This window comes from Hylobates moloch, unplaced genomic scaffold (assembly GCF_009828535.3).
Source record: "Hylobates moloch isolate HMO894 unplaced genomic scaffold, HMol_V3 SCAFFOLD_16, whole genome shotgun sequence".
Taxonomy (NCBI): Eukaryota; Metazoa; Chordata; class Mammalia; order Primates; family Hylobatidae; genus Hylobates; species Hylobates moloch.
Genome location: NW_026652291.1, coordinates 71,590,431 through 71,605,701, shown reverse-complemented (window position 1 = coordinate 71,605,701; position 15,271 = coordinate 71,590,431). Strand labels below are relative to the sequence as shown.

The following is a 15,271-nucleotide window of genomic DNA, read 5'->3' as shown; positions in this document are numbered from 1 at the left end:
CACCGCACTCCAGCCTGGGCGACAGAGCGAGACTCTGTCTCAAAAAAAAAAAAAAAAAAGAGATGAAACCTCATTGGTTACGTAAACTCCCTCTAGAGAAGAAATGGATTTTTTTGACCACATTTCTAGAAGTTGAGAGTCAGACAATCAGTTATTTAGAGCTGAGATGAAACACCAAGGGAAAGTATATATCAACCAAGAGATATGCAGTAGCACTTTGGGGGAATCACTATATATTTTGGTAGTATGAGGAGATCAAGAAGCAGGCAAAGACAGAGAAAAAATGTGGTCAGGAAGGTAGGTTAGATGATGAATAGGTAAGATTTTGAACCATAAAAATAGAGGTGGAATTTTTTAGTAAGGGGATGGATAATGGTTTACAGAAGATTAAGACAACTAAGACAAGACTTTGGATTTGTTGACCAATATTTAGCTTATCGTGACTTTCTTGGGACAAGTTTTGTATATGATGATGAAAATTGTAAGAATGGTAGGGAAGTGGAGAGACAATATAAGTCACACTTTTGAACCACCTGACAGTAAATGGAAGGAGAGGAGACTTCACTGGTGGATGAATAAGTCCTGAGAGAAGAGGGTACATTAAAAAGCAGATTATAAACTGATAGGAAATTGCCATTAATTTATTTTTTAGCCAATGAAATGATCTTTTTTAATTTTTATTTTTATTTTATTTTATTTTTTTTTAGACAGTCTCATTCTGTCACCCAAGCTGGGGTGCATGCAGTTGCAGGATCTGAATAGCTGGAATTACAGGTGTGCAGCACCACCATGCTTGGCTTTTTGTTGTTGTTGTTGCCCGGGCTGGAGTGCAGTGGCACGATCGTGGCTCACTGCAACTTCCACCTCCCAGGTTCAAGCAATTCTTGTGCCTCAGCCTCCCAAGTAGCTGGGATTACAGGTGCATGCCACTACACCCAGCTAATTTTTGTATTTCTAGCAGAGACGGGGTTTCGCCATGTTGGCCAAGCTGGTCTTGAACTCCTGGCCTCAAGCAATTGATCCGCCTTTCTCACCCTCTCAAAGTGCTGGGATTACAGGCGTGCAAAGGGTCTTTACAAGAAGCAAAATGTCTACAGAGCAGGTACAGATGCAGATTATCTTTGCTTGGCCTTCCTCTTGCTTTGGCAATCACTGTGCTTCTATATAAGAGGATATTTATAAAACTTGGGTTGTTTTTGTTCTTGGAATCTACTTTGGCTTCAGCAATGCCAGGTCCCTCTAGGGAATGAGAAGAAGAGACCATACCCTGGAGTCTCTAGAAAGCTAGAGATAGATAAAAACTTTCCAGGATATTGAAGAGTATGTCTTTTAGCAGAAGAAAACTGAAGATACACAGGAGGAGAAATAAAATGCAACAGGATAAGAGAAGAGGTTACGGGCTGGAAGAGAGCCCTTCTGACATAAGAATATGAACAGTTATGAAGGATATGGACATTTGATGTTGAGAAGGAAGTCAAAGAGCCTAAGTGAAGATCTCTTCTTTCATTTTCTAATGTTAAAGCACTGAGACTGGGACTTGAGGAAAGGAGAAAGTTTTGGAAATCTGTTTTGAGAACCAACAAAAGTTATCTCAACAGTAAGATCCTATCCTTGAATTCATAGTAGACTCATGGTTTCAAGGCAGGAAGTAAAGAATTTGGAACAAGAGGGAGTGTGGAGAGAAAACAGGTGCTGTCTTTTCTAGCATTGCAAATTGGCACAATAGAGATGGGATTAAGGAGTATTTTTTTTTTTTTTTTGAGACGGAGTCTCGCTCTGTCGCCCAGGCTAGAGTGCAGTGGCGCAATCTTGGCTCACAGCAACCTCCGCCTCCTGGGTTCAAGCCATTCTCCTGCCTCAGCCTCCAGAGTAGCTGGGATTGTAGGCATGTGCCATCACGCCCGGCTAATTTTGTATTTTTTTTTAGTAGAGACGGGGTTTCTCCATGTTGGTCAGGCTGGTCTCAAACTCCAGACCTCAGGTGATCCGCCCGCCTTGGCGTCCCAAAGTGCTGGGATTACAGGCATGAGCCACCGCGCCCAGCCGATTAAGGAATATTTTAATTGTGGTTGAATGAGTCTAAAATCATGGCCCATAAAATCTAGATACAGTATGCAGAGTAAAGGAAGCCAGAATAGGGGTGATAGAGTTAGTGAATAGGAAGCTTTCCAGAGATCAGAAATCACAACAAAAGTTGTGAGAATAAAAAGGTTGTAGTCTGAAGAATTTTCGAATTTAAAATATTGGATGCTTTCAAAAATTATAAGGCCCCAAATCTGTAAAATAAGATATTGTGCCAATGTATGACTTTCTAAACAGTTGACTTTAGTTTGGAATATAACTGCTGAGAGAAACAGACATTTTCACAATAATAGCTGGAGACTTCAGTACTCCACCTTCCATAATGGATGGAACAACCCGGCAGAAGTTAAGAAATAGAGGATCTGAACAACACAATAAATCAACTAGATGTAACAGACATAAACAGAACACTCAACCCAAAAACAATACACATTCTTCTCAAGTGCACATGGGCTATTCTCCAGGATAAACCTTATGCTAGGTCACAAATTTAGTCTCAATTGGATTTTAGAAGGTAGATATCTGTATTAGACAGCGTTTTCCAGAGAGACAGAACCAATAGGAGATATATAGAGAGAGAGATAGGAGAAGGGATGGGGAGAGAGTATGGAGGAGGGGACACTGGTGCAAGTCCCAAAATCCAAAGGCTGGAGGACCTGGAGTTCCTGATGTCCAAAGGCAGGAGAAGAGAGGTGTCCCAGCTCCAGGAATCAGAATGAATTTGTCTTTTCTCTGCCTTTTTGTTCTGTCTGGGCCCCCAGTTAATTAGATGGTGCCTGCTCACATTGAGGGAGAATCTTCCCTGACTCAGTCCACTGACTCACACACCACTCTTCTCTGGAAACACCCTAATAGACACATTTAGCAATAATACTTTAGCGACTGTCTGCTTTTGCCTTAATGCAGTGAAAATTAAGCATCACAATCTCATACAAAGTATCTTCTCTGACCACAACAACATGAACTTAGCAATCATTAACAAAGGAAAACTAGAAAATTCAAAAATTTGTGAAAATTGAAAACACACTCTTAACCAGTGGAGCAAAGAAGAAATCCTAAGGAAAATTAGAAAATAACTTAGAGATGAATGAAAACAAAAATATAATATACCAAAATTTATGGGATACAGCAAAAGCAGTGCTCAGAGGGGAGTTTGTAGCTATAAATCCTTACATTAAAAACACAAGAAAGATCTCACATCAGCAACCTAACTTTACAACCTAAGGAACTAGAAGAAGAACAAACAATCCGGAGCTAGCAGAAGGAAGGAAATAATATAATTTTGTATAATCTTGATAAATTGTGGGGTTTTTTTTTTTTGTTTTTTTTGTTTTTTTTGTTTTGAGACGGAGTCTTTCTCTGTCCCCCAGGCTGGAGTGCAGTGGCGCGATCTCGGCTCACCACAACCTCCACCTCCTGGGTTCACGCCATTCTCCTGCCTCAGCCTCCTGAGTAGCTGGGACTACAGGCGCCCGCCACCACGCCCGGCTAATTTTTTGTGTTTTTAGTAGAGACGGGGTTTCACCGTGTTAGCCAGGATGGTCTCAATCTCCTGACCTCGTGATCCGCCCGCCTCAGCCTCCCAAAGTGCTGGGATTACAGGCTTGAGCCACCGCGCCCGGCTAATTGTGTTTTAAAATAGTTTTACAGCTTTAAATTATATCTAATATTTGCTTAGATATTACAGATTTTTTTAAATTACATTGTTGAAATCAATCAGCTGTAGCCTCTGCAAAACAAAATAACTAGTTCAAAACAATTCGATTCCTCTGACATGTTTGGCTGTAAAATATGAAATGATTTGCATTTTTAAATGTATCATTTTATTTCAGGTTGCAGTGTAGGATTTTGGAAGTCCTCCCTCCATCACATCAAAATGGTTTTGCTAATGGACATGTTAACAGTGTGGATGGAGAAACTATTATCATCAGTGATAGTGATGATTCAGAAATACAAAGCTGTTCTTTTCAAAATGGGTAAGTGATTTTTATTAATTTTTAAATTATTTGGCAGATTGCCTAATGATATTCCATTGAAATAACTTTTTTTTTTTTGAGATAGAGTTTCGCTCTCTCACCAAGGCTGGAGTACAGTGGCTCAATCTCAGCTCACTACAACCTCCACCTCCCAGGTTCAAGTGATTGTCCTGCCTCAGCTTCCTGAGTAGCTGGGATTACAGGCAGCCGCCTCCATGCCCAGCTAATTTTTGTATCTTTGGTAGACAGGGTTTCACCATGTTGGCCAGGCTGGTCTCAAACTCCTGACCTCAGGTGATCTGCCTGCCTCAGCCCCTCAAAGTGCTGGGATTACAGGCATGAGCCACCGCACCCAGCCGAAATAACTTTTCTTTCATCCTTTCCTTTTTTCCTGCTAGTCATACCGTGGTATAGTACCCATCTAAACAATCTAGTTCAACAATGATGTTAGAATTTTCAGAATTGAAATTTTCCTAGTTAACGCTACTCAGCTGTTGAAGAGCCATGGACAGTAACTCTCAGTCATTTATACATCTCCCCCGCCCTCTTTTTTTTTTTTTTTTTTGAGACAGAGTTTCCCTCTTGTTGCCCAGGCTGGAGTGCAATGGTGCAATCTCGGCTCACTGAAGTCTCCTGGGTTCAAGCGATTCTCCTGCCTCAGCCTCCCAAGTAGCTGGGATTACAGGCATACACCACCACACCTGGCTAATTTTGTATTTTTAATAGTCACAGGGTTTCACCACCTGGGCCTCCCAAAGTGTTGGGATTACAGGCGTGAGCCACCACATCTGGCCCCTACGTTTGTTTACTTGAAAAAATCCATTCTGTACTTTAACAGTCATTCTCTTTGGCGCACATAATAAAGAAATGCTGTAACCACCTAAAATTCAGACAATTGATGGTCTGTGTCAGCTGGGTGCTGTTGGAGAAAAATCACACAAACATGTAGCTAGGAATTTAAAATCTCAGCTGAGTCTGCAACCAATTAAAAGTTCTTTTACATGTTTTAGCTCAGCAATCTCTTCTGTTCTCCACAATGACTATTCTAAATCGTTATTTCTCCATTCTGGTCCCTTTTAGGCATCTCAAACTTCAAAATGCTTTCTCCCGCCTGTCTTATGTCTTTCTTGGTTTCCTATTTTTAGTGAACAGTACTATAATGTTTAAAAAAGAAACCTGAGATCATTCTTACCTACTTCTCTTAATTACTTTGCTCCTGAAATACCAGTGTTGATAAGTTCTGTCTTTCAGAAACTTTTAGTTCAAATTCTCATTTTGCCTGACATTAACTATTATAGCTATAACTAGCATTTGAGAAGTGACTGTGATCAGGCACTGTGCTAAGTGCTTTATATGCATTTTGGTCAGTTCTGGAAGAGTGTTACAATTCTAATTTAACAAGGAAAAATCTGAGACTTAGGAAGGTTAATTGGCTTTGTGCAAGGTCATCTGACTAGCACATTGCCTGACAGAATAATTTTTAGGTGAGTGAATGAAGCATGACATGGTCCTGTATAAGTCTTTCGATACATCTCTCTTTTTTTGGGGGGTTGCTGCTTTTTTTTTCTTTTCTTTCTTTTTTTTTTTTTTTAAAGAGGTGGAGTCCTGTTCTGTTGTCTAGGCTGGAGTGCAGTGGTGAGATCATAGCTCACTGCAGCTTCAAACTTCTGGGCTTAAGCAGTCCTCCTGCTTCATCCTCCCAAGTAGCTAGGACTACAGGTGCGTGCTACCATGCCTGGCTAATTTTTATTTTTTTTTTTTTTTTTTTTTTTTTAAAGTAGAGACACAGTCTTGCTATATTGCCCAGGCTGGTTTCAAACTCCTGGCTTCCCACCTCAGTCTCTTGAAGTGCTGGGATTCAGGCAGGAGCCACTGTGCCCGGCCAACTTGCTACTATTAACCAGAAAAATAAATTACTGTATTACTTGTCCATGTTTTCCATTAAATATAGGGTTTGGGATGCAAAATTTGTGGGATTTATAGTAGTAAATGTATGTCCTTTAGCATGTCTGACAGTAGTTCATATGTTCTGTTTGGACTGTGTCAAAGATTGTAACCTTTAAGTGGAGTTAGTTATAAATCAGACGAGTGTATACATAGGTACAAATATAAGTAAACATGCAATTCATTAATAATAATAAATACAAATAAAGTCTCTAATTTATTGGAATGCCTCTTGAAAATTTTAATTCAAGATAAAAAACTAAGCCCAGTCTTAAAAGATTGAACACAGATTTTGTATATGAAAAGTATTTTTAAAATTCATGTTTAAATATGGTAAGCATTTATTTATCTGAATTTTTTTTTTTTTTTTTGAGATGGAGTTTCGCTCTTGTTGCCCAGGCTGGGTACAATGGCATGATCTTGGCTCACTGGAACCCCCCATCTCTTGGGTTCAAGTGAGTCTCCTGCCTCAGCCCCTTTAGTAGCTGGGATTAAAGGCATGTGCCACCATGCCCAGCTAATTTTTGTATTTTTAGTAGAGACGAGGTTTCTCCAGGTTGGCCAGGCTGGTCTCGAACTCCTGACCTCAAGTGATCCGCCCACCTTGGCCTCCCAAAGTGCTGGGATTACAGGTGTGAACCACTCCACCCGACCCATGTACTAACTTTTTTTTTTTTTTTTTTTGAGACAGAGTCTCACTCTATCGCCTAGGCTGGAGTGCAGTGGCGCAGTCTCGGCCCACTGCAACCTCTGCTTCCTGGATTCAAGTGATCTCCCGCCTTAGCTTCCTGAGTAGCTGAGACTAAAGGCACGTGCCACCACTCCCAGCTAGGTTTTGTATTTTTTAGTAGAGACTGGGTTTCACCATGATGGCCAGGCAGGTCTTGAACTCCTGACCTCAGTTGATCTGCCCGTATCGGCCTCCCAAAGTGCTGGGATTACAGGCATGAGCCACTGTGCCCAGCCCCATGTAGTAACTTTTCACATACTTTTCTAATTCTTTTAGGTGCTGTGAGGTGATCTGAGATGAGGACTGTGTAGATTCTGGGGGTCAGCATGCTGTTATCCAGCTCATGAATGTCCCTTTCTTTTTTAGATTTGAACATGAGCTACCTGCATATTTTGTGGCTAATTTGTTACTTTGAATACAAAGCACATTAATTCAAAATTTCAATTAGTATTAGTAAATATTTTGCCTGTTATAAGGTAGCATTTTGAAGAAGACTTCCATTGGTGAATCCTACTTGTGACGTTTATAGGAAGTTTACTACAAAGTATGATTGAATTTGCCTATAGGAGCAATCAGTCATAATTTCCTGACTAAATAGACTGTGCCATATCCCTTGTATACGGATACTTGGAATAGACCCTTGATATGAGAAAAGTGAATAAGCTGATGAATTATTCTTTGTTTTTTGTTTCTGTTTTTGAGACAGGGTCTCACCCTGTCACCCAGGCTGGAGTGTACAATGGCGTGATCTCAGTTCACTGCAGCCTCAGCCTCCTGGGCTCAAGCCAGCTTTCCTAGTAACTGGGACTACAGGTGCATACCACCCATGCCCAGCTAATTTTTTGTATTTTTTGTAGAGATGGAGTTTCATCACGTTGCTCAGGCTGGTTTAGTATTCCTAAGCTCAAGTAATTCACCCACCTCAACCTCCTAAAGTGTTGAGATTACAGGCGTGAGCCCCCACGCCTGGCCTAGTCAATTATTTATTCACAGGATTTTTTTGTTTTGTTTTGTTTTTTTGAGACAGAGTCTCACTCTGTCGCCCAGGTTGGAACGCAGTGGTGAATCTCAGCTCACTGCAAACTCCACCTCCCTGGTTTAAGTGATTCTCCCACCTCAGCCTCCCAAGTAGCTGGGATTACAGGTGCATGCAACCACATCCAGCTAATTTTTGTATTTTTAGTAGAGACAGGGTTTTGCCATGTTGGACAGGCTGGTCTCAAACTCCTGACTTCAGGTTATCCACCCGCCTTGGCCTCCCAAAGTGCTGGGATTACAGGTGTGAGCCACCACACCCTGCCTATTCACAGGCATTTTTATTTTGAGATGGGGTTTTGCTCTTGTTGGGCAGGCTGGAGTGCAATGGCACGATCTCAGCTTACCGCAACCTCTGCCTTCCGGGTTCAAGTGATTCTCCTGCCTCAGCCTCCCGAGTAGCTGGGATTACAGGCATGTGCCACCATGCCCCGCTAATTTTGTATTTTTAGTAGAAATGGGGTTTCTCCATGTTGGTCAGGCTGGTCGCAAACTCCCAACATCAGGTGATCTGCCGCCTTGGCTTCCCAAAGTGCTGGGATTCCAGGCGTGAGCCACCCCGCCTGGCTTATAATTATTTTTAACTAATTTGTCTGTGATTAAAGAATCTCAGCCTTCACTATACATCAATGTCATAAAATACCTACTTGTTTGTGGATTGCTACTGCTGTATCTAGACATTGTCAGATACCACAGGAAGGGTGAAACATAGCTGTCTTTGGACCTTATTATTTCTAAATTAATTCCCTAATTTTTAAAAGTTCTCTAATTTGAGTAATAAATTTACTTCCAGGTAATTTTCCCTGCCATCAAAACATAATCTGGATTTTCTCATGTTTTAGTAGGTTGTTTAAAGAAAAGGGAAGGGAACAAGTATTTATTCATTTATTTGTATTCATTTATTCATTAACATTTTTTCATGTTAGGCTTGTAACAACACATAAATTGTTTTGTTTCTGAGAATCATTCTGTAATGGTAGACAGACATATCCTCATATCACTTAGTAGAAATGGAAGTTCGGAATTAGGAAATTTGCCCAGCATCATGTAGCTCATTATGATACAAGATATACGCAGTGTTGTCAAGATGTCAGTTCTTCCCATCTTGATCTATAGGTTTATCCCTACTCAATTTGTAGGTTCAATGCATTCCCAATCAAAATCCCAGCAAGTTATTTTGTGGATATCAGCAAACTGATTATAAAGTTTATATGGAGAGACGTGAGACCCAAAATAGCCAACACAATATTGAAGAACAAAGTCAGAGAACTGACACTACCCAGCTTCAAGACTTACTCTGAAACTACAGTAATCCATTAAGTGTGGTATTGGTGAAAGTACAGACAGATCGATCAGTGAATTGAATAAAGACTTCTGAAATAGACCCACATAAATGTAATCAACTGACCTTTGACAAAGCAGCAAAGGCAAAACAGTAGAGAAAAGATAGTCTTTTCAATCAGTAGTGCTAGAAAAACCTGGATATATACATGTAAAAAAAAAAATCTAGACATAGACTTTATACTTTTTACAAAAATTAACTCAAAATGGTTTGTAGACCTAAGTGTAAAACCCCTAGAAAACATAGAAGAAAAGCTAGATGACCTTGGATATGGTGATAATTTTTTAGATATAACACAAAAGGCATAACCCATGAAAGAAGTAACTGATAAACTGGACTTCATTAAAATTATAAACACTTTTACTCTGCAAAAGACATTGTCAAGAGAATGAGAAGTCAAGCCACACAGTGTTTTGCAAAAGATAATCTGATGAAGGATTGTTATCCAAAATATACAAATAACTCTTAAATCTCAATATTAAGACAATGAAGGCTGGGCACCAGGGCTCACTCCTGTAATCCCAACACTTCGGGAGGCTGAGGGGGGTGGATTGCTTGAGCTCAGGAGTTTGAGACCAGCCTGGGCAACATAGTGAAACCCCCATCTCTACAAAAAAACCACACACAAAAATTAGCTGGGTATTGTGGTGCCTGCCTGTAGTCCCAGCTACTCGGGAGGCTGAGGTAGGAGGATGGCTTGAACCCAGGAGGTGGAGGTTGCAGTGAGCTGATTGAGCCACTGCACTCCAGCCTGGGTGACAGAGCCAGACCCTGTCTCAAAAAAAACAAAACAAAACCAAAAAACGAGGAACCCAATTAAAAAATGGCAAAAGATCTAAACAGATACCTCACCAAAGAAGCCATATAGATGGCAAGTAAGCATATGAAAAGATATTCAACATCATATGTCATTAGGGAATTGTAAATTAAAAACAACGAGATATGACTGTGTACTTACTAGAATGACCAAAATCCAGAACACTGACAACACCAAATGCTAGTGAGCATGTGGAGCAACAGGAACTCCATTTATTGCTGGTGGAAATGAAAAATGGCATAGCCACTTAGGAGGACAGTTTGGCAGTTTCTTATAGTACCAGACATACTTTTATGTGATGTAGCAATTGCATGCTTTGATATTTACTCAAATGAATTGGAAACTTACATTCACACAAAAACCTGCACATGGATGTTTATAGTAGCGTTATCTATAACCTCCAAAACATTGAAGCAACTAAGATGTCCTTCAGTAGGTGAGTGGATAAACTGTGGTACGTAAAGACAATGGAATATTATTTATCACTAAAAAGAAATTAGCTATTAAACCATGAAAAAACATGGAGGAAATTTCAATGCACATGTACTAACTGAAAGAAATTTCAATGCATATGTACTAACTGAAAGAAATGTACTATATATTTAAACTCACGTGGGTATATGCCTATATATATTATACAATCTGAAAAGGCTACATACTGTATAATTCCAACTATGACATTCTGGAAAAGGCACAGCTATGGAGACAGTAAAAGGATAAGTGGTTGCCAGGTGTTTTAGAGAGGGAGGGATGAATACTCAGAGCACAGAGGATTTCTGAGGCATTGATACTATTGTGTACAATACAGTAGTGCTCCCATATCCATGGGGCATATGTTCCAAGACCTTCAGTGGATTCCTGAAACCACAGATAGTACCAAACTGTATACCCTATGCACAAATTTCATTTTCCTCCTTCACAATTTCATGAATGGAAGATTCATTCTTTTTTTTTTTTTTTTTTTTTTGAGATGGAGTCTTGCTCTGTCGCCCAGGTTGGAGTGCAGTGGTGTGATCTCAGCTCACTGCAAGCTCCTCCTCCTGGGTTCACGCCATTCTCCTGCCTCAGCCTCCCGAGTAGCTGGGACTACAGGTGCCCGCCACCACGCCCGGCTAATTTTTTGTATTTTTAGTAGAGACGGGGTTTCACCGGATTAGCCAGGATGGTCTCAATCTCATGACCTTGTGATCTGCCCGCCTCGGCCTCCCAAAGTGCTGAGATTACAGGCTTGAGCCACTGCGCCCGGCCGAAGATTCATTCTTATCATAGATTAATTTAGCAACCTCAGCATACAATTTTTTATTCCTTATTAAGTCCAGAAATTTTACCTTTTCACTTAAAGGAAGTACTTTATGGCTTCTGTTTGGCGTATACACGGTGTATACAGTGTGGATATGTAGGACAAATGGAAGATTCATGTCCTGGGTGGGATGGGGCAAGATGGCATGCAATTTAAAACTTATGAATATTTATTTCTGGAATTTTTTTATTTCATGTTTTCAAACCACAAGAGGATACCTGTCATTATATACATTTGTGAAAACCCATAGACTATGTAACACTGAGAGTGAACACTAAACTGTTGACTTTGGGTGATAGTTATGTGTCAATAAAGTTTAGTAATTTAAAAAATGTATATTTAATGCCCTTTTAACTATTTTTAAATGTGCAACTCAGTGGCATCAATTACGTTCACAGTGTTGTACAACTATCACCACTATTTACTTTGAAATAGAAATTTTGTATCCATTAAGCTATAACTTTGTGTTTCTCCCTCCTCCCAGCCCCTAGGAACCTCTGATCTACTTTGTCTCTTTGAATTTTCCTATTCTAGATATTTTGTGTAGGTAGAAATAGGTTACGTTTGCCCTTTTGCATCTGGCTTATTTCATTTAGCATGTTTTCAGGGTTCATCTGTATTGTAGCACAATCAGGAACTTCATTCCTTTTTATGGCTGAATGATCCATTGTATGTGTATATCACATTTTGTTTCTCCGTTTATCTATTGATAGGTATTTGGATTGTTTTCTACCTTTTGGTTACTGTAAATAATGCTGCATTGAATATTGGCATATAGGGATCTGCTTGAGTCCCTGTTTGAAATTCATGCGGGTATATGCCTAGAAGTGGATTGCTGGGTCATATGGTAATCTATGCTTAACTTGTTGAGGAACTGCCAAACTGCTGTTCCCAGCAGCTGTGCCACTTTACATTCTCATCTGCAGTATCAGAGGGTTCCAATTTCACCATACACTTGCCATCAGTTGTTATACTTTGGTTTTTAAAAATTATAGTCATCCTTATCGGGTGTAAAATGGTATCTCATGGTTTTGATTTACATTTCCCTAATGACTAATGATGTTGAGTATCATTTCGTGTGCTTATTGGCCATTTGTATATTTTTTTGCAGAAATACCCATTCAAGTTCTTTGCCTATTTTTAAATTGGGTTGTTTGTCTTTTTGTTGTTGAGTTACAGAGTTTTGTTTTGTTTTGTTTTGAGACAGACTCTGGCTCTGTTGCCAGGCTGTCACACAACAGCGCAATCTCGGCTCACTGCAACCTCTGCTCCCAGGCGCAAGAGATTCTCATGCCTCAGCCTCCTGAGTAGCTGGGATTACAGGTGTGCGCCAACACCTCCAGCTAATTTTTGTATTTTTAGTAGAGATGGGGTTTTGCCATGTTGGCCAGGCTGGTCTCAAACGCTTGGCCTCAACTAATCTGCCCACCTCAGCCTCTCAAAGTGCTGAGATTACAGGCGTGAGCCACTGTGCCCAGCCTAAGTTACAGAGTTTTTAAATAATATATTCTGACCACCAGAGTTTTAAAAATATCTTGATATATTTGGGGGGGGCATATTGATTTATAAGTAAAAGTAAATTTTATTTAAAAATTGACTTCTTGGCTATTATTTAATAGGACTGGATAAGAGTTTGGACTGCATTTTAGAAATGATATTTTGTTATATAAGATTGAGGTAAAGAGGATTAGGGTTTTATCTCCTAGTCTTTGTCTCTGAAATTCTGCATAAGTATTGTGTCTGCTTTCAATATTTTTTTTTTTTACTCTTAATGTTTGCCGTTCAAGAATTGGCCCAGTAATGTTATATTGTCCGCTATTGTTCCTTTCACTCAAAAATTACTAATAGATTTTTAAAGAAAATTTATATGTAAATATCCTTACAATTTAGTGAGACCACATTGTGTGTAATTACTTGATAGAGGTTTCCCCTGTTAACAGCCAAATAATGAAGTTCATCTACAATCACAAATTCTCTGGAATCTGAACTAAATTGATAGACAATCCTGACTCAGTCACTAGTTTACCATCTGATTTCAGTAGCCAGATGTGCCAGGTATAAGTGAGTTTGTGTAGTTGCTTTTAGAATTTATAAAAGAAACCAAATATGGTATTTGTAGCAGCTTAGATTAGTATGTGAATGATGCTTTCTAATAATATAATCTGTTATTGTGATTTAAAGCTATGAGGCTGCTGCTTATTTTTTACAGTGGATCAAGTTTTATGGAACCATCTCTAAACACATAACAAAAGTTGAAGTACATTATAAAAAATCCTTTAGCCTGACCTGAAAATAGTACATGAATACATGAATACACTTTTGGTTACCTATCCTGTCCTGATGGTGATTTGCAGGAGCACAAGGGCAAACTATTTTAGAAACATCTGGGGCTGGGCGTGGTGGCTCACGCCTATAAATCTCAGCACTTTGGGAGGCCAAGGCGGGTGGATCACAAGGTCAGGAGATCGAGCCCATCCTGTCTAACATGGTGAAACCCCATCTCTACTAAAAATACAAAAAATTAGCCAGGCATGGTGGCACCTGCCTGTAGTCCCAGCTACTTGGGAGGCTGAGGCAGGAGAATCACTTGAACCCAAGAGTCGAAGGTTGCAGTGAGCTGAGATTGCACCACTGCATTACAGCCTGGGCGACAGAGCGAGACACTATCTCAAAAAAAAAAAAAAAGTCTGGAATAATATGTATCTAGCTTCAAAATATTATATGTACTTTCATGCAGTATAGTCTAGCTGTCATTATAACTTGACTAATTGTTAGTAAGGTAAATGGAATCTGAGTGTTATTTTTAAAGAAGCAGACCTAATTGTTTTGCTATTTGTAGTTCCATGGATGAAAACTTAATGTGTGAGAAATAACATTAGTATTTTAAATTTATATATATATATATATATATATCTCACCATAAGTAACCACCTGTGCCTAATCATTTAGTGGGTTGTCATTGTAGAACAGTTGTGAACACAATTTGATGATTTCTCTTAAAAGAAACCTTTATGTTCAAAGTATACAAGTTTTTTTGGTCATTTCTGGCACTGATACAGAAAATTGTTTAATTTTTTATAACTTTATTGTCAAATGTTCATAATATATTAGGAAAAAAACTCCCATTATGGTAAAATCAAAGTAGAATTAAAATTCACATATATAACTAGGCATATTGAAATAAACATTTGTGAAATTTTTTTGTGAATGAATAATTGGAATGGTGTTCTGATTTTATTAGTACAATATTTGATGTTTGCTTGTTGTAGAACTAAACACAGGTCTACACTTGTTGGTAATAAAATGGCGAGTCACCATCATAATTGAGATCACTAAATTCATCTTGATTCAACTATTTAGGCCAAGGCTTTGGGTAGCAAGAAAAATGATTAAAATGTAAGTTTTTTTTAAATATTATCCTTGTAGTTTCTATCTTGTAGGTGAATTCATATTATAAGAAGCAGTTTTTCTTGGTCTCCAGTAATTGTGCTCCTTTGGGAAGAATGCAATTAGGATTTCATTTTATATAGAATTTTGCATAAGTATTATAGATAGCAAAGCCCCAGTAAGAATATTTTCACTGATTAGAAAAAAATTTCTGTTTATCTTCACAAATGAATTTCATGGTACAGCAAGAAAAGTGAAAGATAATTCTTTGCACATATAAACTCGCACATTTTACAGCCTTAAATCCATTAAGATATAGTCTGTGGCCAGGCGCAGTGGCTCACGCCTGTAATCCCAGCACTTTGGGAGGCCCAAGGTGGGTGGATTATCTGAGGTCAGGAGTTCGAGACCAGCCTGGCCAACATAGTGAAACCCTGTCTCTACTAAAAATATATGAAATTAGCTGAGTGTGGTGGCGGGCACCTGTAATCCCAGCTACTCGGGAGGCTGAGGCAGGAGAATTGCTTGAACCCAGGAAACGGAGGTTGCAGTGAGCCGAGACCGCACCATTGCACTCTATCCTGGGCAACAAGAGCAAAACTGTCTCAAAAAAAAAAAAAAAAAAAAAAAAAAAGATAAGGTCTGGTATGGTGGCTCA

At 39.3% G+C, this 15,271-nt stretch overlaps 1 protein-coding gene across 4 annotated transcripts in view; it reads left to right on the top strand.

Annotated features, from left to right (window-relative positions):
* The window catches only part of BAZ1A (bromodomain adjacent to zinc finger domain 1A), a 119,015-nt gene that overhangs the window by 41,507 nt on the left and 62,237 nt on the right, over positions 1-15,271 (top strand). For all 4 annotated transcript variants that reach the window (XM_058429453.1, XM_032179766.2, XM_032179765.2 and 1 more), the window contains one exon: positions 3,915-4,058. In XM_058429453.1, the coding sequence (XP_058285436.1) occupies positions 3,915-4,058 (144 nt within the window). The remainder of the gene's footprint in view (positions 1-3,914; positions 4,059-15,271) is intronic.